The sequence below is a fragment of the Mastigoproctus giganteus genome, chromosome 8 (genome assembly GCF_048544385.1).
Source record: "Mastigoproctus giganteus isolate SK-2022 chromosome 8, ASM4854438v1, whole genome shotgun sequence".
Lineage (NCBI taxonomy): Eukaryota > Metazoa > Arthropoda > Arachnida > Uropygi > Thelyphonidae > Mastigoproctus > Mastigoproctus giganteus.
This window is the reverse complement of record NC_143582.1, coordinates 228,873,370-228,897,420: the sequence shown is the minus strand read 5'-3', so window position 1 is coordinate 228,897,420 and position 24,051 is coordinate 228,873,370. Positions and strand designations below refer to the sequence as shown.

Below are 24,051 nucleotides of genomic sequence, written 5' to 3'. Positions count from 1 at the left end.
TTCCCAAACTTTCTGGGTTCACGGTGCCCTTAGTGTCTCAGTAATTTTTTCAAGGCACACCCAGACCAAAAGAAATACCTAACAGTTCCGTTTATTAAGTAGTTAGGTCCAAACAACTTAATAAGAAATGTTAAAACTGTGAACTACCTCGAGCTAATAGTTCGCGCGGTGTCCGAAAGATGTCGAGTATCGCTATTTCCCTCAAAAATTTAATATTCCATGGCGCAGTTTGGGAACAGCCGTTTTATGCAATAAACATTTAATTTCATAATTATTTTCATTATCTTTTACATTGTACACAGTTCAAAAGTTATTTAAAAGGTATTGTTTAAATTCTTTATGGATATTCCAGGTCAAGGACCAAGTATAATTTTTCTCATTGATTGTTATATTCGATTAATGTGTTTCCGTTTTGTGCGATGCGCTCGCAGGACAAATTAATCGCGTTAATCGAGGCCAGCCTGTACTGCATATGGTTAGCAGTAACCAAAAGTCCAGTCAGATATGGTTTTCTGAGCAATGCAGACAGGCTGCCAGAGCAAGTCATGGGGTCTTGTCAATGATATACAAGAATTTTGCTAGCAGGGATAGGGAGGTGATTATCCCTTTGTATAAGGCAATGGTCAGGCTAAACCTTGAGTACTGTATACAGGTATTGACGCCTCATTTCAGGAAGGATATAGAGCTGCTGGAAAGGGTACAGAGAAGTGCAACAAGACTGGTGAGGGGAACAAAGGGGTGCTCTTACGAAGAAAGGCTTAAGTTCTACAAATTGAAGCGTCTGGAGATTAGGCACCAGGGTGGTAATCTGATTGAGGTGTATGAGGCTTTGAATCGTTTGAGCAAGCTCAATGCTGATGGGATTCTTCCTCTTGCCCAGATTACTCACCTGAGAGGTAATAAATTCAAATTGAAGAAAGACAGTTGTAGAACAGATATGTAGAAATTTGCCTTTAGCCAGTGGGTAGTTGATTTCTGGAAGAAACTTCCATCTGTCGTTGTGGAAGCTGATAGCTTAAATAAATTCACGGAAGAAGTGGACAAACTTTTGGAGCGAATGGATGGGTGAAATGGGAAGTTTTTTTTTTTTTGGGCTGATGCTGTTATAAGCTTGCTTTCTTGCATCATATGCCTCTGCTAATGCTAATACCTAAATGAGCTTTTTCTGTTCTTAATGGGATTTAAACCTGGAACTATTTTCTAAACAGATGGTATATCACATAACAATAGCCTGCCACTGAGGTAAAGGAGTAAATAAAAAATATGTAATAATAAATGCAGTTGGTAATAAAAATTCAAATTACTCCACTGCATATTTTGCATTCAACTATGGGCAAACCCTTACGGATATTTAACCGGAATAGGACTGCAACCAGACCAGTGGCCTAGACATAATACCAGACTTAACAGAACCCTGAGCTTCTTTACATTCACTCTATTTATGTGTACTTGTATCATATTCCCACTTTGAAGTATGTGAGCAAAAATATTAAAATTTTTTTATTTACAATGCATAAGTAAAAATCACTACACACTAATAGTCCGGAAGATATTAAAATTTTGAGCCGTGCTGATGAGAACTCCAGGCATCTGTGGATGCCAATGAATCTCCTTAATATCTTTCTGGCCTTGGTGTATGAATAATAATTGGGGAGGCAATGCTTGAAGTGCTAGCTCTTCTTCAACACCTGCTTCAGTATCCTTTTCCACTGCAATGTCCCAAATAGTGAGCTGATCATCTGCACCAGAGGCAGCAAAAACACTGCTATCTGTAGGATGCCACTCAACTGATGTAATAGGAGCTGTGTGATGCTTAAATGAAGCAACCGGTTTACCATTCTAAACAAAAGAATAAATAACATTCATTACTTTAAAACTCTACAGATGATAATGAAAAACTTTATGTAACAAATTTAAAAACTATTTACTTGGAGATATAGTTTGGAAGCCTACTTAACGTCAAATAATCCTTAAACCAAAATCTGGCAGGTGCGCAACTTTGTTTTCTACTGGTTTTTTTTTTTTTTTTGCTTGAAGTACACCCAATGCTTGTTCTTTTACTAATGGATTGCGATGCTTATTACACAAGTTTTTTTGTTTTTTTTTAATGCAAAATTTTAAAATATTTAATTGTTTTTTACACAATTATTTTCAAGGAAGCACAACGTCTATTAATTCTGCAGAAACAAAAAAAAAGTTACTGATAAAATAAAAACACAGGCCCAAACATCTACCAACTTTTAGTAAATGGAATTTGGAAAACCTTGAATACAAATGCATCTTTCAGCTGAAATACAGAGAACAGTATTCATATGACACAGCACAAAAATTACATATCATTATAAAATTTAATGAACTATTTTTAAGGTTATTTCATTTCATTTTTATGTTCTAAAAGTACTTTAAGTTATTTATGCATTTATTTTGATTCTGTCTTATTTGATTACACAGCACTGGTCATTAATAATCTTTGCATGTGGCACCTTTTTTTTCTTTGAGGTGACAAATGGCAACTCTTAAGATAGTTTTCTTTAATAATAATAATAATAAAAAAAAGTGCATGTGTTGTAAATTCTGTAACTCCCTTTCTGATACATATACTGTATTCACAAAAGTATGTGTGTGTGTGTGTGTGTGTTCGACATATTGGAGCATCCATACCTAATAGAAGCTGATCCAGTGTATTTGGCTGAACAACCTTCTTGACAGTTAATTAGATATACTATATTATTTAGATCAGTGATTTTATAGGAGGATTTGTTTACATTATGAAACACAGACCCAACAATTTGGCATGTTGAGAAGACTAATTTTACATCTCTATACCTAAATATGTCTTTAATTTTGTTAGCAAGAGAACTGTGATAAGGCAAGGATATGATTTTACTTAAGTTAGCTAAAGGGTTAAAAACTATCTGGTTTTTCTTCTGTCAAATTGTAAGGAAAAGTTCTAAAAGTAGGTGATTTTCCCTCCAAGTGGATTAAAAATCTAATGGCACATATTTGCATGAGGAAGCAGTAAACATTATTGATTTATAATATGGATTTTTCCTTTTCAACAGTAGATAAATATCAGAATTTTGGGCTGATATGTATAAACCCACAGGAAGTCCAAAAATATAAGTTTGAAATTTATATACAAAACAATTCGCAAGAGAAAGGAAGTCAGTTTTGTAACATCTTCCGAAGTTAATTTTGTACGTTGTTTTAGACTAGTATCTGATCTTAATAGTTAGTTCCAGTGTTCTATTTAATGTAAAATCAACACCTACATTTGTGTAAAGAGAAGCCATATCATATAAAACTAAAATGGCTTCATTGGTATAGTTTAACATATTTTAATTTTGAAAGATCACTTCTGTGTTATTAACTCTAAATGTAGATGTTGATCTGGCTAAAGGGGAAATGATACTTATTAGATAAGAGGAAAGGCCAAAAAAAGTGGACAATTTATATAAAACGATTGGGAATAATGGTTTGTGAATTTTAACAATTCTAAGAAAAGGGCATTGCCATGTTTCACATATGATAGTTAAACTTTTTTCAACTTCATTTTATTTAGTAGAGAAGGTGAGTGTATGATGTTTATTATTTCATTTATGACCAGAAGGGGATAACCCCCACAACAGAAACACAAGTGAAAATAACAAAGTTCCTGACCCAGATCAGGAGTATTAGTACAGCAACTTTTTTCTTGCATTAAGGACTTATGTATAGAGGGCAGACATTTTTTACACTAAAGGATAATGAGAAGTATAAAAGAAACTGAATAGAATGAGTAGACTTTCTGTAAGACTGATAAACTTATTTCTGTAAGACTGTAGACTTATTTTCCCTTGTTTTCTTAATTCTCTAAGAAACATATCGACTTTATCTTTTCACTGACGTTATACTAAAAGAATACTCGATTTTATAGGTAATCATATCTTGAATAATTTGGTCTAATTTGTTTTCATAATCAATTTTATCCATAATGACTATCTAATCATTGTCAATTTTTTGTATAATTATTTTATTATTGTTTGCCTAACTGTTACTCAGGCAAATAATTGTGAAGAGTTTCAATTAGGTTTATATTTTATCTCTGAATTAAAAACTCTGTTAAGTTTTCGGAAAATACATTGCCTGTCTGGGCATTTGCTTAATTTGTGTTTTGGCCTTGGATTTGCTGTTTGTCAAAAATATTATCCAATGATGCAATGCAACTGTTTAAACATAATATAAGTTAAGACCAGAAATTAAACAATAACAAGAAAAAAAGGGAGGTTCAAGAAAGAAATAAAGAGGTAAAAATATCAAACAATCAAATAAATCAAAACTATTAATATGAAGACATTTTCACATACAGTAGAATGTCAGTTATCTGGAATAATTGATCTTAGACCTCTTCTGGATAACCAAATTTTCTGAATAATTTTTCCGGTAAGATTAAATAAATTTAATCTCAGAAAACAGAAACATCCATCCAGGTATTTTTATGATTTTTATACAAAACAGGAAAATTAGAAAGATTTTAAATGCTCTGTTTTTTTGACTTACTGATAATGAGCACGGACAATTTGTGCGTCCCAATGACATTTGCACACAGCAGCTGTAACTCACTCTTTTCTCATCTTAAAACCCAGTGCAGGCATTTCTCTTTTAGTGGCTAGGGTTTTTCTCGGTAATGCTTTCCCATCTCATAATATATGAGATGGGAAAGCATTACCGTCTTATTACCATTAATTTCCCATCTCATAATAATAAGCCCATCTCATCAACATTATAAATGGTTTCTTTCTCGTAATTTGCTTAACTGAAGTGAACTTACCTTTAAAGGACACAGCTGCCGATTCGTCTGCAGAAAGTTTCTCGCCTTGAATGTCTAGTTCACGTATACCGTGTCTCAGTTTAAAATTTTTCAGCCAACCTGTGCTTGCCTTAAAATCTTCATTACCTCTTAATTTTCGATTAAAATCCAATGCTTTTTCACGCAACATTGGGCCAGACACTGGTTCACCTAAACTTTGCTCCGAAAAAAAAACCAAAAAAAAAATAAAATAAAATAATAAAATAAAATAAATAAAGTGCACTCTCTAAAGTGCCATTTTCAGGTTTCGACATCATCCTTTTACTGCTAGATCCTCCTTTACTATCCATAATCAACACAAATTATGTTATACCATTGGAATATTAAAAATGTCGATTATGTCGTAAATTGTTGAAGTCTCCACATTAAACTCCCTGGAGAGATTTCCTAATTTTTCACCTTTTTTAATTCTATTAATAATTTCCGTTTTTTGTTGCAATGTTAAAACTACGCATTTTCTTTTCATTCACATTTTACTGTAAAAAATTGAGAAAAATAATAAATTGAAGTTTCGGACTGATATTATTCTTACCGAATCTGGAGCTTAACTAATCTGAAATCCGAGAAAACCCAGTAGTCTCTGTGATATTTTTCTAAAGCACATTTCTGAAGGTCACATAGAATTCTAGAGGTCACAACCATAAAACAATAAAAACAATTCGCAGTTTTCGGTTTATTGGGCCTTTTGTTTGTACAATCTGTTATAAACAGGTAGTAAACACGACCTTTTGCTTATAATCAAAAATTCGATTTGAAAACATGTTCACTAAAACAGTACTACCATTAATAAAAAAAAAGAAGAAAGATCAGCCTTTCAAATTATTCTGGATAACTGGCATTTTACTGTATTTCAAAATAGTATCAGAATAAAACTAAAATATATTAAAAACTACAAAAATATATTAAATAAGTAATGTGAAAAATGCATGACAAAAAATGTAAGGAATGACAGCATTTAGTACCACAGCATACACAAAAGAAAAAGAAAAAAAAAAGTTACTCCCATCAGAAGAAGAAACTACAAATACAAATATAAATGCAAATTAAACAAGCCCACTTGAGTGACCAATTATCATATACTGGTTTAATTTTCTCTTCCAAATGTAATAGAGATGACAGCATTGAGTAAGATTAATGCAATTTGTATATAAATGAACATATATAACAAGAATTCTTGAATGTTTGACCATAGTCCTATAGGACTATGGCACACAACATGCTAAGGTAGCCGACCTGTCACTGTTTCTCTCTCCATACAAAGTTATTTGGGAAAAGTAAGTCATTCTCATGCAGTTGTGTTAGACCTGCATGTTGTTGAAGGTTGTTCAGTGTTTGTTAAGTGATGGAACAAAAGTAAACATTCAATTTTGCTTTCAGTTGGAGAAGCATACAACTGAAACCAATGAATGGTGAAACAAATATGAGCTGATGCTCTATCTTGCTTATGTGTTTTTCATTGGTTTGAACAGTTTTGGGATGGCTTTGTGAATTAGGAAGACTACAACAACTGTGAACAGTAGTGTTTTGCACTCCAAAAGCAGGCAAAAATGTTTGCATAGAAATTATGTCTGCTTATTGAGGGAATCAATTTGGACAATTCTGATGAAGATTAGAACAAACAGATCTGCACCAGGTTCATTCTGCAGTGTTTTGGATGATGAAAAAAAAAAAAAAAAAACCCTCTCCAGATTCAAAGCATGCTTGTTTGTTTGTTATTTGGTTTTTAGGAGCATTAGCAACTAAGGCCATATTGCTCCGGGGATATGCGGTGGTCATTCCCCGACCTTTCCGCATTCTCCGTATTTGGTGGTCACGGGCTCGAACCCCGGTCTAATCAAGAAGCGTGTGCTACACACTGCTGCTCCTTCCCACTTGGCTACGGAGGCGCTGCAAATACTAAAGTAAATCATCAACAAAATGTTCCATGGTCTTTGCAGTAATAAATTTGGTCAATTTTAAATTTTGTAGTGTCTATAATTCTTCTTTTAGTGGTTTCAATGCTTACATGAATTACTGGTGTCCAATGTAGAATATTTACAATATTCTATTTTGTCAATATTCCTACATTAGAGAACAATTTACAACCAGAAGTGCAGATATAAAAATTTTAATGCTATTTTTATATGTGAAACTACTTCATAATCTCACCGGAAACTGTCGAAGATCCCATACTTTTACGACTCCATCATCACCACCAGATAAAATGAAAGGTTCACTGTGGTTCCAATTGATAACATTAACATCACTGTCATGAGCATTCTCTGATGTTAACATACAGGCCTTGTGTGGAGTAGCTCTTACATCCCAGATACGAATACTTCTGTCCCCCGAACAAGAAGCCAAAACCTGCAAACAGAGGAAATGCTATATAAATAGCATGCTTGTTTTCAAATATTAAAATTCCATTGAGTTCATGACCATAAACAAAATGACAACCTTTCTCTTAAGAGACAGTCACACAAACAAGTCAGGCTTTTATTCAAAACTTTATCAACCTGGATCAGCCAACCAACTTTACACTATTAAGAATAATGAGACAGAAATAAAAATATTAACTGTGTAAAAGACCAATACAATAAAAACAGTTAAAATATACTGAATAAAACTGGTAAAAGCATACACAGACATTAAAATGTAATCGATGAAAGACCATGGGTTGGTGGGCAGAATAATAAGTGAGAACATCTAACTGCACTGGTTATAAAAGCTTTGACAGATTTTTTTTTTTTTTTTTTTTTGATTTGGTAGTTGTTGGCGCATCGGCTTCTGTGGCCATATTGCACCTCCCAAGGTTTTTGCAGTACTTTGATCCAAGCCCGAGGCGGGAATCGAACCCGCGACCTTTGGGTTGCCGGGCAGGTACTTTACCCACTCGGCTAGCCCGGTCGGCTGCTTTGACAGAAATAATTTACAATAAGCTTTTATCAAAATCAGTGAAATTAAGTGTTCTTATTGAGTAAGTGTATATATAGTCAAAATAATAATTAAATAAAATATAAACTGGCATGCAAACACTGAAGCATTTGAAAATTATATTTTTCTTTATCAATAGCTATCCATTCAGGTTTCCCATCAACTACTCACAAGCAGAAAAAACCTCACAAGTGGAAACTCACCAGACTGCCATACACAAACGAACAAGTGTACATGTATCTATAGGTTGCACAAACATAGACATAATAGGAGAGTCCTGAGTTAAAAAAAAAAAATTAATTTATGATCGCCTGAGTTTTTAATCCATAAGTATACTACAATAACAAATAATATAAAAAAAAAATTTTTAAAGTCAATTCCTACTTAGGTCAACAACGAACTTTCGACTTTCAACTTCAAAAATTTATCAAAAAATTATTGATTTTCGCAAGAATTGAACTCGCATTCTTCATCTTCACGTGAAAAATACTGAAATCCTTGCATTTTACCGATTGAGCTACTGCCTGTTGATTTCAATTTTATTCCTAAATTTATATCTTGCTAAATATCTTATATAAGAGAAATTTTTTTCTCCCATATAAAACTAAAATTAATTAATTAAATTTAATTAATGAATTAATATTTGAAAAAACTGTATTAACATCAAGTGTCATCCACTACAAGTTTAAAAAAATGTATTTGAACTTGAGTGGATGAATAAAAAGTATTTTATTAACGATTGAAAATTTGAACAAGATATATAAATATATATAGGGAGAGTGTGAACTAATAGTAGGAATTGAAAAACAGCATTAATTACTATTTTAAGCTGGCTTGAAATTTTTATAAGTATTTGGCCAAAGGATGAATGTGAAGTTTTAGTAAATAACTAATTTAGAAAATCTTTTTATAAAAACATCAAAAGACATAATATTTAAGTATTTCTCAAAAGTTGCATTTCATTAAATGTATAAATTTGCAATGACAACTTAGTTATTTCATAGTTAGTTTTCACAGACTGTATTAAAAATTCAAAATAAAACATTATCAACCTATGGACCTCTGTATGTATATACCAGATATGCAATAAAATACTTTATAAAGAATCCAATAATAAAGAAAGCAATACATAACTGTGAAATGCATATGCTAGATCACTTCTTTATACAGTAGAATAAAAAGCAGCAGCATGTACAGGTAACCCTCATATAACATGGTTATTAAGTTCCTGTAGAATGTCATGTTGTGCAAAACCGTATTATATGAGACTAAGAAAAAGTACAAAAGGGGGGAGGGTTACGTCCCAAAAGCTAATAAAAATACACTATTTCGTTAACAAAACTAACAAAAACACACCACTCTAGATTTTGCATATCTTCTGCTCTCTTTAAAAAATCAGTAATCTGGGTTTGTTTGCTTTTTGCTTGATAAATCTTTATGAATTTCATCATATGGAACTAAGCATTTTTGAAGCTCCCTTTTGAACTTTGGGCTCCTTTCATTCAAGAATTTGCATTCAAAAAATAAGATTCCAATTTCTCGGCTAACTTTATGCCTTCCCGTATGCTTTTTAGTGTAAAATTTGGAAGTTTAGAATTTATCTACTTTATCATCCTATGAATTGATGGTTTTAACTTCTGATGCCATTTCCACCAAATCCACTTTGCCAGCCTCTTTTTCTAGCAGTAATTCTTGAATGTCTTTCAGTAACCTTATTTTTGTTATTTGGTTTTTTTTTTTTTTTTTAAGGAGCATTAGCAACTAAGGCCATATTGCTCCAGAATATGCAGTGGTCATGGACTCGAACCCCGGTCTAATCAAGAAGCTTGTGCTACGCACTGCCACTCCTGCCCACCTGGCTATGGAGGCGCCTCTTTCAGTAATCATATCTTTTTTTAAATTTTTTTAGGAGCATCGGCAACTAAGGCCATATTGCTCCGCATATATTGTCTATAAACTGCGTGTGCCCTAAGGTTGATTTTCTGTTTTGATGGACAAAAAAACCCAAGTTTCCGGGAGAAAAAACCATGCTACCCTTGCCTGAGCCCAATTAACTCAGCCAAGCTGTGGCTGAGTTAGTTGGACTCGGGCGAGAGTAGCATGGTTTTTTTACTCCCTTCATCAACAAGATTCGAACTTGGGTATTTTCCAGCCAGGGTGAGGAGAAGGGCGATACTATCAACTGCACTACTCACAAGGGCTTCAGTAGTCATCAAAACCTTCCCCTCTTACCGACATATCAAGTCCTACTATCACACCAATTCCGTTTTCTGCCCATTCGATCATATTTCCTGACTGAACTGACTGTAGTCATACATTTTTCCACATGCATTTAACGTTAATGCTTTTACTTCTTTCAGCGATAAAGTTATGATTCTGATACAGTCCACAATTGAGAAATGCTTCCATGCCTCCATTACTTCAATAGATTCGGAATCAAATTTTTTTCCAAAATCCATTGTAATGATTTTATGATGGAATGAGTTTCAAAGGTGGATATAATGCCTTGATCTCACATCTAAATGAAAGAAGTTGTATTAACCTGGTACAACTGTGGGTAGGAACGTAACTTCAACGTGTGGATGACTTAAATATTTTGGATGGCCTGGTATGCTATCCAATAGTAATAAAACTTTGAAATCTAGATTTTTCCACAAGTTTAACAAGCACAAGTTCAATAGCACAGAACGTAACATGGGAATTTCCCAACAAAATAAAATACACGGATTTCTCAATAATTTTTTTTTTGACTAGCGAGTCAACAGTGGGGATTCAAAAAGAGTGGAAACATTGAAAAATTACATCCAACATAATAGCAGGGTTTTCCCCGCACAAAGGCTTAAAAATACCATTATGCAAGGTTTACTGAAATTCTCTAACTGTGTTAGAGCAAAACCACGTTGTAGAAGTACCATGTTATATGTGGGTTGCCTGTAATCACCTCTGGCACAAATTTCTTAAGCCTTACACCAAATGAGATGGGTGCCTCCATAGCCAGGTGGGCAGGAGCAGCAGTATGTAGCACACGCTTCTTGATTAGACCAGGGTTCGAGCCCGTGACCACCAAATACGAAGGATGCGGAAAGGTCAGGGAATGACCACCACATATCCCCGGAGCAATATGGCCTTAGTTGCTAATGCTCCTAAAAAAAACAAAAAAAAACAAACAGCAATAACCAAATGAGATCATTATTAACTATTAATCCAAATTTGGTGGAGAAGGCAATTAATTTATTACTGAATTAATGATGATACTTATACATCTACAATCCACAAGCTAAACTACAAAGTAAAATGAAATATTTTATATATGATAGAATCAGAATCATAAAGGAAAGGGTTATTACTTTCGTAAAGGCGACTACGATGGACTGAGACAGTATTTAAATTCTATACAGTGGGACCAACTGATGATGTTACCAACAGCAAATTCAAAATGGGAAGCATTCAAAGAACTTATCTTGGAAGCTACTAGGCTTTACATACCAACTAAGAAATATTGTTCAAGGTTTAGGCCTAAATGGATGTCAGATGAACTAATGAGACATCTCGCCGAGCAGAAAAATGCATGGGATACATATAAATTAACACGTGACACAGAAGCCTATGATAGATATAAGTTGATCTGTAACAAAGTTACAAAGGAGGTTAGGCAGGCGAAGGCAGATTACGAGAAATCTTTGGCAAAGGATGCAAAGAAAAACAGCAAAGAGTTCTTTGCTTATGTCAACTCTAGAAGGAAGGGGATGAATCAGGTTGGTCCACTTGATATCGATGGTTCAACTGTTGATGATCCTGCTCAGGTAGCTAACAAACTAAATGAATATTTTGCATCAACATTCACACACGAGGAGTTATTCAGCGAGGGGAATGCTAGAGGTGTATTCAACTCTGGCAGTAAGTTAGATAATCTTGTAAAAACTGAGAGTAAAGTGCAGGAGAAATTGTTGAAGATAAACACAAGAAAGGCACCTGGGGTGGATGGGATCTATCCAGTTATATTAAAGGAGGCAGCAAAGGAAGTAAGCAAATGCTTAGCCATAATTATGAGAGCTTCCTTGGACTCAAGAGAGGTACCCATAGACTGGAGATGTGCAAATGTGACCCCCAATTCACAAAGAAGGATCAAAGGCTGACACAAGTATTTATAGACCTGTGAGTTTTACTTCTGTTCCAGGAAAATTAATGGAGGCACTGGTTAAAAAGGCACTACAGGATCATCTAGACAAGACTTCAGTTATAGCTCGGACACAGCATGGTTTTGTTAAGGGGAAGTCTTGCCTGACCAATCTGATTGGATACTATGATGCAGTCACAAAAGAACTGGATGCAGGGAATAATTTTGATAATATATACTTGGATCTTAGAAAGGCTTTTGATACTGTTGCACATGGAAGACTGCTGCACAAATTGGAGCAGTGAGGCATTGGAGGCAAATTGCTGCTATGGATAAAGGGATGGCTGAGAAGGAGAAGACAGAGAGTGGTAATCAATGGACACTGCTCATTGTGGTCTAATGTTATTAGTGGAGTCCCTCAGGGTTCAGTGTTGGGTCCATTATTGTTTTCTGTATTTATAAATAATATTCATGATGGTATATCAAGCTTAATGTCCAAGTTTGCAAACGATACAAAGGTTGGCAGGGTTCTGGAAAGGTTGAGCAGATGAGCTTAGAGGTGGCAAATGAAGTTTAACATTGACAAATGTAAAGTACTACATATGGGAAACAGCAACACCAGAGCAGCGTACCAACTCTATGGTACCACACTGACTGTGGTAGAGAATGAAAAGGACCTGGGGGTAATTGTGCAGGCAGATATGAAGTTCTCTGAGCAGTGCAGACGGGCTCCAAGAGTAGCTCATGGTGTCTTATCAATGATATACAGGAATTTTTCTAGCAGGGATAAGGAGGTGATTATTCCCTTATATAAGGCAATGGTCAGGCCACACCTTGAGGGTGTGGCCTGAGTATACCTTGAGTACACCTTGAGTATACAGGTCTGGAGGCCTCATTTCAAGAAGGATATAGAGCTGTTGAAAAGAGTACAGAGAAGGGCAACAAGATTAGTGAATGGAACAAAGGGTTGCTCTTACGAAGAAAGGCTTAAGTTTTGCAAATTACAGTGTCTGGAGACTAGGCACCGGCGAGGTGATCTGTTAGATGTGTATAAAGCCTTGAATAGTTTGAGCATGCTCAATGCTGATGGGATTCTGCCTCTTGCTCAGAATAATCACCTGTGAGGGCATAAATTCAAATTGAGGAAAGACAGAGGTAGGATAGATGTGCGGAGATTTGCCTTTAGCCAGCAGGTAGTTGGTTGGTGGAACAGACTTCCATCCCTTGTTGCGGAAGTTGAGAGCCTAAATAAATTTAAGGCTCAGCTGGACAGGTATTTCGAACGAACAGAGGGGTGAAGTGGAAGTTTTTTTTTTTTTTTGATGCTGCATAAGCTGCTTTCTTGCATCATATACCTCTACTAATGCTAATGCTAATATACATGGGTATTCAATGTAACCCCCTTAAAGGTAATGTTTAAAGAGTTACATATGAAAATAGGTATAAAAAAAAAAAGTAAAGTGCAGCCATTATCAACCCACTGCAGGGCGGAAGCCTCCTCAACAATTCATGCTGAGGGAAATGGACCATAATCTGCCACGCTGGTCCAGTGCGGGTGGCAGGTCGACCGTATTCAGCGGTCAGGGGCCTGAACCCCGGTCTACTCAAAGAGCGTGTACTACTGCACTCCCGCTCCTGCCCACTCGGCTACGGAGGCCTGAAAATAGGTATATAGTTGATGAAATGGTTTCAGTGAATGCAAGATTAATAAATATAAATCAGGTATGACAGATGCACCTAAAAGCGCAAAGCAGCATTAAAGGATACAAGAGTATATATAAGTTGTTTGTTATTTGGTTTTTAGGAGCATTAGCAACTAAGGCCATATTGCTTTGGGAATATGCGGTGGTCATTCCCTGACCTTTCCGCATCCTCCGTATTTGGTGGTTATGGGCTCGAACCCCAGTCTAATCAAGAAGTGTGTGCTACGCACTGCTGCTCCTGCCCACCTGGCTACGGAGGTGCCTATATATAAGTTGTATTAATATTAAATTAAGTATGCATAAATAGATGTGAAAGTTAATCAAGGTTCCAATAACTATAAGGGTGAGAAAAGTAGAAAAAGAAGAATACTACTAGTACTACTACTACATTCACATTGACTCCTTTCTGCGACCAGTCTAATCTCCTGAAAGCTTTCTCAGTGCAGCAGTAAACAACTTTGGAGATATTGTGTCTCTTTGTTGAACTTCATTATTGGATATAATGTCTACTGATTCTTTTTCCTTGGTTTCATTTATTACTACTATTTCAACAGTATATTCATACCCGATACTGCCTGTGGATTTATCTAGTATTATACACATGGAATTATTTCCTGTTCTGCTATACTATAAATGTTTCCTTGGAATTGTTTCTTTTACATGGCCTTATTTCATGTTATTTTATGTCATGTTCTTTTATAATCAGATCCATAACTGCACCACCTTTGGTTTTATGTAGTAGTAGTAGTAGTGGCATTTGATGCAAGAAAGCAAGTCTATGAGCTTATGCAACATCAGCCAAAATCACACCATTCCCTCCAAATGCCTGTCCAGTTCCTCCTTAAATTTAGTTAACCTATCAACTTCCACAACGACTGATGGAAGTTTGTAGTAGTAGTGGCATGTGATGCAAGAAATCAAGTGTATGAGCTTATGCAGCATCAGCCAAAAAAAAAAAAAAAAAAATCATCACACCATTCCCTCCAAATGCCCATCCAGTTCCTCCTTAAATTTATTCAACCTATCAACTTCCACAACGACAGATGGAAGTTTGTTCCAGCAAATTAACCACCTGCTGGCTAAAGGCAAATTTCCACACATCTATTCTACATCCGTCTTCTCTTAATTTGAATTTATGCCCCCTTAGGTTCGTAAGCTGAACAAGTGGAAGGATCCCATCAGAATTCAGCGTGCTCAACCCATTCAAGGCCTTATACACCACAATCAGATCACCGTGCAGGTGCCTAGTCTCCAGCCAATGCAATTTGCAGAACTTAAGCCTCTCTTGGTAAGAGGATCCCTTCATTCCCCTCACCAATCTCGTTGCCCTTCTCTGTACACGCTCAAGAAAATCTACATCCTTCCTAAAATGAGGCCTTCAGACCTGTACGCAGTACTCAAGGCATGGCCTGACCATTGCCTTATACAGAGGGACAATCACCTCCTTTTCCCTGCTAGCAAAATTCCTATATCATTGACAAAACTCCATGACCTGCCTTGGCAGCCTGTTTGCATTGCTTAGAAAACTTCATATCTGACTGCACAATTACTGCCAAGTCTTTTTCGTTTTCTACCACCTTAAGTGTAGTACCACACAGTTGGTACATTTCTCTGGGGTTACTTCTACCCATATGCAGTACTTTGCATTTGTCAAGGTTAAACTTCAGTTGCCACTTCTTAGCCCATTTGCCAAAATTATCTAGATCCTGTTGCAGTAGCACACTGCCATTACTGTCATTAACAACCCTACCAACCTTTGTATCATCCGCAAACTTCAACACTAAGCCTGATATACCTTCATCAATATCATTGATAAATATACAAAACAAAAGAGGACCCAACACCGAATCCTGTGGGACTCCACTAATAACATTAGTCCACGAAGAGCAGAACCCATTAATTACCACCCTCTGTTCCACGAAGAGCAGCACCAATTAATTACCACCCTCTGTCTTCTCCCACTCAACCATCCTTTTATCCATTGTAGCAACTTACCCTTAATACCACTCTGCTCCAATTTGTACAATAGTCTTCCACGCACAACAGTGTCAAAAGCTTTCCTGAAATCCAAATATATGATATCAAAATTATTTTTTGCATCCAGTTCGTTTGTAACCACATCATAATATCCTATCAAATTTGTCAGACAAGACTTTCATTTACTAAACCCATGCTGTGTCTGAATTATTGCTGCAGTCTTGTCTAGATGATCCTGCAATGCATCTTTAACCAGTGACTCCATTATTTTACCCAGAACAGAAGTTAAACTATAACTGGTCTGTAATTACTCGTGTCACCCTTCGATCCTCCTTTGTGAATTGGGGATAGATTTGCACATCTCCAGTCCATGGGGACCTCCCCTGAGTCCAAGGATGATCTCATAATTATGGCTAATGGTTTGCTTAGTTGCTTTGCCGCCTCCTTTAATATAACTGGATAGATCCCATTCACCCCAGGTGCCTTTCTTATGTTTAACTTCAACAATTTCTCCTCCACTTTGCTCTCAGTTATTACAAAATTATTAAGCACCCTACTACAATTTGATAACCTTCTGCCATTTTCAAACCTTAATAACTCCTCATGTGTGAATGTAGATGCAAAATACTGATTCAGTTTGTTTGCTATCTGAGCAGGATCATCAACAGTCGAACCATCAATGTCAAGTGGACCAATCAGATTCATCCCCTTCCTTTTAGAGTTTATATAAGTAAAGAAATCCTTGCTGTTTTTCTTAGTGTCTTTTGCCAAAGATTTCTAGTAATCTGCCTTTGCCTGCCTAACCTCCTTTGTGACCTGTTTAGAGACTAGCTTATATCTGCCATAAGCTTCTGAGTCGCTTGATAATTTATATGCATCCCATGCATTTTTCTTCTCTCTCACGAGTCTCATTAGTTCATTTGATAACCATTTAGGCCTAAACCTTGAACAATATTTCTTAATAGGTATGAAACTTTTAGTAGCATCCACAATTAATTCCTTGAATGCTTCCCACTTAGAATTTACTGTTGGTAACATCGTCAGCTGATCCCATTGTACAGAATTTAAAAACTGTCTGAGACCACTGTACTCACCTTTACGGAAGCAAAAACCCTTTCCTTTACCCCTGATGGTAATTATATCTTTAAGTAAATCCCACATCAGTACACTATGAACACTGCCACCTAGTGGTTCCTTTATCTGCAAATTCTTAATACACGAATGATCACTGCTGATAACCAGATCAAGAGTATTACCCTCTCTGGTTGCCTCTCGAACATGCTGCTGCAGAAAACAATCATCCATGTCACCATGTTACTTATTTGTATGGATTTAAACCAGTCATTTTTGCTTGGATGTACTTTCATCCAAATTTGGATAGATTATAATTATTAATTTATTTATTTCTCAAAATATCTGAAAAGTAAACATCAGAGTTTACCATACTCTGATGTTTACTTTTCAGCTTATTATAACGTAGCCTTATTATAACGTTAGATCAAGTGTTAAACTTGGTCTAATGTGTATATGTTTTTTGCCACCATAATGTTTAATTTTGTTTGTCTGTATCACAGTAAAGTAATATTCCAACCATGTTTCATTTTCTTTTCCTTTTTTCAATGCTAATTATAAATTATCTCCATGCACTTGTATTCTAAATACGATTATAGAGGTCTCTATCTTCCCGCTATTTTGAATTTCTTCACAGCTTATTATTAAGTCCGCTTCGCTGCTATAAATTGCTTCAACATGTAGATATATTGCTCATTTGGTTGAAGCCTGCATGCATTCATCTATTCTACTGAATTTGTGCACTTCAACTTCAGCTCCCCACTTTTATTTTTCCAGCCAGCTCATTTTCTTTGCATTTCTTGAAATACTCCAGGTATCGTACACTTTCACTGTCTTATCATACTTTCGGTTTCGTTTTAGATTCGTTTCTCGGCATGTTTTGACACATATTTTTCCTTTTAATACAAGCATTTGGTATTAGCTCCCTTTTATACTAATGCTTACAAATGCCAGAGCCCTTACTACAAGGTTGGGCTTCACAACCCCAGCAAGCTTAGTGTTATTTAATAACTTTTTCTATGGTTTTTTATCTTTCTGCTGTCTAATTCTAAAGTTTTTCCCATTCGTTAAACTATTAGTGTAATATGAGGGTGAAACGAACATTCCTACTATCCTACTTCTTTGCTATTTTTCATCTTTATTTATTTAAAATACTCCTTTGTCCCTTCCCCATCCTCAATTTAATACCTCACCCTTATACCAATTGCTTGTTCCAAATCTATTTTTAAAATACATTGATTTCCTATCTATACAAAATTAAATCCTACACCATATTCTACATATTTATATTAAACATACTGATAACCATTTTTATCCCAACTCGATACTTATTTTACCTAAATAAATTACACTGCATTGGGACTACCTTGTACATATTGTATTAGAAAGTGCTAATTTAATTTTCATTGCTTTTTTGGGCTTTCACTTTTCTGCTACTACTATGGACAAGTATAGAAATGCAGTTCCTAATACATTGTCAGGTGTAGTCCCCTTAAGAAATACATGATCATGTATCAATATTTATTTCAGCTGACATCAAGCATTTTTGCATTACCCACATTAGACCATTTACTTAAAACTTAAAATGTTCTTCCCCCATATCTGATGACAGCTACACCATTTTCATTTTATTTGCATTTTATTAATATTTTGTTGTACTAATTTTACTTTAAAGTTTCCCCACTTTAAATTGGCTTGGCAATTCCGCCCATAATTTACTTAATTCATCATAACCTCTAGGATATTAACATTCTTTCACCTTTCACAAATCTACTACTCTTCTTTTTCTACTTTCCTCACCCTTATAGTTACTGGCACCTTGAGTAACTTTCACATCCATTTATGCATACTTAATTTAATATTAATACAACTTTATATATATATTATAGATCCCAAACACAAAAGGTACTTGAATCTAATCTTGTATAATACTCCAGTACTGTGACTGGGCTGAAAGCTGAGAAGACAGAAAATACATCATGTTATCTTACTTGAATTTCTGTAGATTGTAATTTTCAGAAAATATACACAAAGAAAGTTGTTCCAAAGAGGAGAAGTAGAAGGATTAAGAAGAGGTAAAATTAGTAACTTAAAATTCCACTTCTTATTTACAAAAATAAGAAGTGGAATTATAGATGATAACTCGGAAGAACATGGAAATATTTATAGAAAAGGCATGCAGCAGAAATTGAATGTATGTATATGTATATATAATATTATTAGTTAGCACAAATAATATACACATATGTAACAGTATATGGCAAAGAATAGTGAAAAGCAAGACATCCATACCTAGGTAAATCTATAGAATTAGGTGAAAAAAAAAAATTAGATAGTTAAGGAATGCAAATACATGATAATACACAAAATGTTATCGTTCTATATCTACAATTTGGGTGACTTCGTCTGGGGTCAACCACCCAAACAATAAATGGTTCTCTGTTTCTGTGAAGATCAACATGCAATATGGTGATACCAATATTAATAAGGTATTGTGGTTATATAAAAGATGGAAAATTAAAATTTTTTAAATAATTATAAAATGTGTACATAGCATATGTTGATCATCATTGACCCTGGGAGTGGCCCTGGAAAAAAAATTAAACTAATAAGTTATAGGTTTCTAGAAATTTCTGTTGTCAATTCCAGTTTTTAATTTCTCATCTTCATAATGTCAACTCTAAAGATCACAAGTCATTTTCAAAAAAGCTTCCTTTTAATCCTTGTAAATTTTTTATTTTGTTCACAAAATTTTATTTTCATTATTTTGGTAACAAAAATTTTATTCTCATTTTTATTTACAATTATGCTTTTTACCCTTTGGCTTGTGGTTTACATCAGAAATGAAGATGCATGTTGCTATTTTACTTGCAATCCTTGCCACTGACACCTGACGAGTAGTCAGTTTTGTAAGTTGTGTGGCAACTCCTTATTTTGTCAACTTTGTAATTATTTATATCTTATACATTTTTTTTTTGTTACCATATTATTTATTTACATGCACAAAACAAACTAAACTGAAAACAGCATTACTGAGTAGTGCTATTTTATTACACATTTTTTTTTATTACCATATCATTTACATGCACTTTGTGCATGCAAACAATATTTGTAAAATTATAAGAAGTTTACATAGAACACTTCCATGTGATACTCTCCAGAAATTAAAATGAAAAAATCGAAAACCTTATATTAGAGTAACAAATAATTTAAAAAATAATTAAAAACCAATTTAATGCAATTAAAAAAAAATAATTAAAAGAATTTAACGAAAAAAATTGCAAAACAATTTTCCTTCCTGAAGTGTCATCAGCTTCACGAAGGAAAATTGTTTTGCAATTTTTTTCGTTAAATTCTTTTAATTAATTTTCTTATTATTTTTTTTAATTGCGTTAAATTGAGTTTTATTGTGTTAAATTGATTTTTAATTATTTTTTAAATTATTTGTTACTCTAATGTAAGTTTTTAGATTTTTTCGTTTTAATTTCTCGAGAGTATCACATGGAAGTGTTTACGTACTATATTGAGGTAAACTTCTCTTATTATTTTAAAAATATTGATATCAACGTAGAATGTATTGAGCATTACAGCTCTGGTTCATACTATCTAATGCAAATAATATGTAAACCAATACTAAACTCAAAACAGTACTGCTGAGTAGTGCTATTTGTGGTCATTTGTGACAAACATGGTTCCACAAAGTGTGCAGGACAGTTCTCAAGTAAGGTTCCATAACAGTCCATAACATATGACAGCACAACATGCTGGTAAACCATTCCTTGAATGGCAAAAAAAAAAAAAAAAAAAAAAGATGACCATAACCTTTTCTGCAAAAGCCACAATTTTTGCTTTTTCTGGTGTTTGGTGTAGACTTCCAAAGAGAGCTTTGTTGCCTAATCTCTGGGTTGAAATGACGAAGCTATGTCTCATATGCCATTACCACCTTATGCAAAATCTCGCCCTTTCTAGTAAACATCCATTGAAGCTCCTGACAAACCTCCATGAGAACTTGCTGTTGCTCAGGTGTGAATAGTCTTGGAACCCAGCATGCACAAACACGTGTCATATGCAAATGGTCACAGAAATTACCATGTGTGCTTCCTACTGATATTCTCAACATCTCTGCCAGTTGCCTTACTGTTATACAATGATCTCACAAGATTAGAGAAGCAGTGTTTATGATTTCTGTGGCGACAGCAAAGTTTGAGCTCCAGGACCACTGATATTTGTAACTGAATCACATCCATCTTTAAACGTTCTAAACAATCAGTGAGTTGTACTATATGGAAATACAGATTCACCATAAACCTCTTTTAACATTTCATATGCATCAGCTAATGTTTTCTTGAGATGGAAACAAAATTTGAGAGCAGTGTACTGTTCCTCATGTGTTATGTCCATTGTTACATGGGCAAAACTGAACAGGCATAAACTTGACTGATCACCATGGTCACACCGTGTGCACAAGTCAACTGCACAGTTGCTATGTGATGCAGCTTGGATAGGTCTTAAATTCCACGGCTCAGCTACAAATAGTAAGCAGTAAGGTTGTTCCTTCAAAAAATTATGATCATTCTTTATTGAAGAGTCCTCATAACTATGAGGGGCAATAAAGAGACAACTTTCAAAATTTCTCCCTGTCATAAATTGAAAATGCTTTACATCAGTGGTTCCTAACCAGAATGACACAATGCTTTTTAAGTGTGCCATCAAATTAGGGGGAGCTCCATAGAGTTCAATGGCGATTGCTATTTAGGTGTGCTATGAATATACATATTCTAACTTCAAATGTCGGGCGCCTCCGTAGCCAGGTGGGCAGGAGCAGCAGTGCGTAGCACATGCTTCTTGATTAGACCAGGGTTCGAGACCGTGACCACCAAATACGGAGGATGCGGAAAGGTCAGGAAATGACCACCGCATATCCTCGGAGCAATGGCCTTAGTTGCTAATGCTCCTAAAAACCAAATAACAAACAAACAACAAACTTCAAATGTCACTTGATTGAAGTGACATTTGAAGTTTGTGAGTGATAAAAAATTGGGAACCACTGTTTTACAGCATTTCCAGTTTAGCTGGATTCAGCCGTTTTCTCATTAATTAGAGTATCGACTAAAAGTTGATTTAAATCAAAGAATACCCCTTTGAAATGCACTTGACCAGAAAATTGAACTAGAGCATTAACATGTTTGCTTATATTTGTGAAGGGCCCTTTTTGTGTGCCTTGGGGTGCTGGAACAACTAAGCACTGCTTTTTAGTAAATGGAAGGGATTTCATATGTAAAGAATCATCACTCCAAATAATACTGGCATCTGTTGTTTGTAGCATTCTAACAATGATATTTGAATGAGATGCAGAATCTGCATCGCTTGAACAAAATCCTATTTCAGTATCAGATGACATATTATAAAGAGCTGATTCAATGTCATCAGTTTCAACATACTGTCCATCCTTTTCAGTCCTAACGTCCAAGGCTGTAGATCCATTATAACAACTCTCTAGGTCAAAATTTTATAGGAAAACACTTTTCCACTTTTCATACAAAATTTTATTAATAGACATACGGAATAAGGATGACTTTTTTTTTTTTTTTTTTTTTTTTTACAAATTAAAGAATTAAAATTCAGCAAGCATAATTTTCAAAAAATTTTACCTTTTCTTCTTGTGGAAAATATACCTTTTCTTCTTGTGGAAAAAACTAGATAAAATTAACTTCAACATAAGCAAAGAACATAAAGGGTATTACTGTAAAACAAGAATACAGTTTTTATAGCACTCTCTAGACAGTGCGATTGTTGCTACACAAAATCCCAACCATAATGCATGCAAATAGCCCATGGTTCAATCAGTGAGCTAATATCAAGCAAGCAGTTGTTTATTTCATTTCATGTGCCTTTCCTTTTACAGCATCCATTTATTGACTGAAATTGAATGAATGCGTATTTGCATTAAGGCACAACTTTTTGCTGGTTATTTTGATACAAGTTTGCATTCCAGCAGCAAATGTGTTAATTTTTTTTTTTTAACAGAGCCTCTCAGGCATCCCAACACCTGTTAACGGGTAATTTTCCCCCCATTTTAAATGAATAGTGACATTTTGGGGGAACAGAGCACAACACTGGGACAGAGTATCAAAAAAAAATAAAGCGCTATAGCAAACGAGCACAAAGTGAACTGTGCTATAGCGAGGAACAACTGTACTAACTGATGGCATCAGTTTTTGAGACAAAAAATATTTCATTTTTTCCATCCTGTGTTGTAAATACACATTTGAAAGCAATACTTTGGAAACAGATAATTAAGTCACTCATGCAATGAGTGGTTAGAGGACCTAAACAGTGGGTTCTATTATGGGGGTCTAAAAAAAGATGTGAGAATACTGTATCATGTTTGTGGACCTTAAATGGCAACTATGTTGGTCACAGTGTGTTAATGACAAGATGTGGGTAATCATGGAGGTAATTAGTGGAGGATTAAACTACTGGGAGAGCAGATTTTCCAGTGGACCAGCCTCCAAATCCCAAAACAAGGCCAGATTCATTTCCAGATTGCTTCGCTCTTTCCATGACATACCAGAAACTTTTCAAATACTCCTTGTATATATGATTATACTATGGAAATACATACATCTGCTTCATTTGGTGACCACTGAAGATCTTCTACAGATGAGGTGTGTGCAACGTATGGTCTCTGATCCACATTCCACGTTCCACCTTCGTGAGGTTTCCATACATGAATGTTTTTATGATTGTCTCCAGTGGCAAGAACTCCTGAAACAAAAATGTAAAATGAATTTCAAAAGAAATAGTGAATTCCTATTGCTATTGTGATAATTACATAAACATTTTGATGGAAAACAATGGAGAATAAAAAGGCTTTGTCTATATATGAATCTGATTTGAAAAAGTTGAGAAAAATTTTAAACTGATTCTCCCCTTATCATTTCACACCTTATATTTTGTAAGATGATGATTACAGTATGCTAATAATAGACAATTATTATTATTATTTTTTTTTTTTTAGTTTTGGCTACACTAAACTGGCTGTATACATAACATGATACAGTAGTGTCAATTTAAGACCCTTCTATTTCAAATTTTGGAACTTATATTTACTTAATGATTTATTAATTAAATGCACCCAATGTTCATACTGTAAATAAATTTTTGCACATTATTTTTGCCTCACTTTTGCAAATTCAAACAGTCAAATTAACACACTGTCCTCTTTACCACCCAGAAATTTTCTGATATTAACTTTGGTAAACTGTAATGTAACAAATAATAAAGACTATTACAAAACATGTTTCATGTGACAGTATAACAGATTTGCTACTTGTTAATCATCTTGGGAGGTTTGCAGTCAATTCTTGCTTGCAGACTGGAGGAATTCTTTCATATCATCAATTGGAGATATAGTTAGC

The 24,051-nt window shown here is 34.8% G+C and overlaps 1 protein-coding gene across 3 annotated transcripts in view; it reads right to left on the bottom strand.

Annotated features, from left to right (window-relative positions):
- Window positions 1–1,477: 1,477 nt before the first annotated feature.
- Window positions 1,478–24,051, bottom strand: part of l(2)09851 (WD repeat-containing protein 1 l(2)09851) — a 45,229-nt gene continuing 22,655 nt past the window's right edge. For 2 of the 3 annotated variants that reach the window (XM_090380544.1, XM_090380543.1), the window contains exons 4-6: window positions 23,256–23,398; window positions 6,998–7,195; window positions 1,478–1,839 (exon numbers count right to left, since the gene is read on the bottom strand). In XM_090380544.1, coding sequence (XP_090236670.1) covers window positions 1,528–1,839; window positions 6,998–7,195; window positions 23,256–23,398 — 653 coding nt within the window. In that variant the 3' untranslated portion in view covers window positions 1,478–1,527. The remainder of the gene's footprint in view (window positions 1,840–6,997; window positions 7,196–23,255; window positions 23,399–24,051) is intronic. The other variant, XM_090380545.1, reaches the window with a different exon arrangement.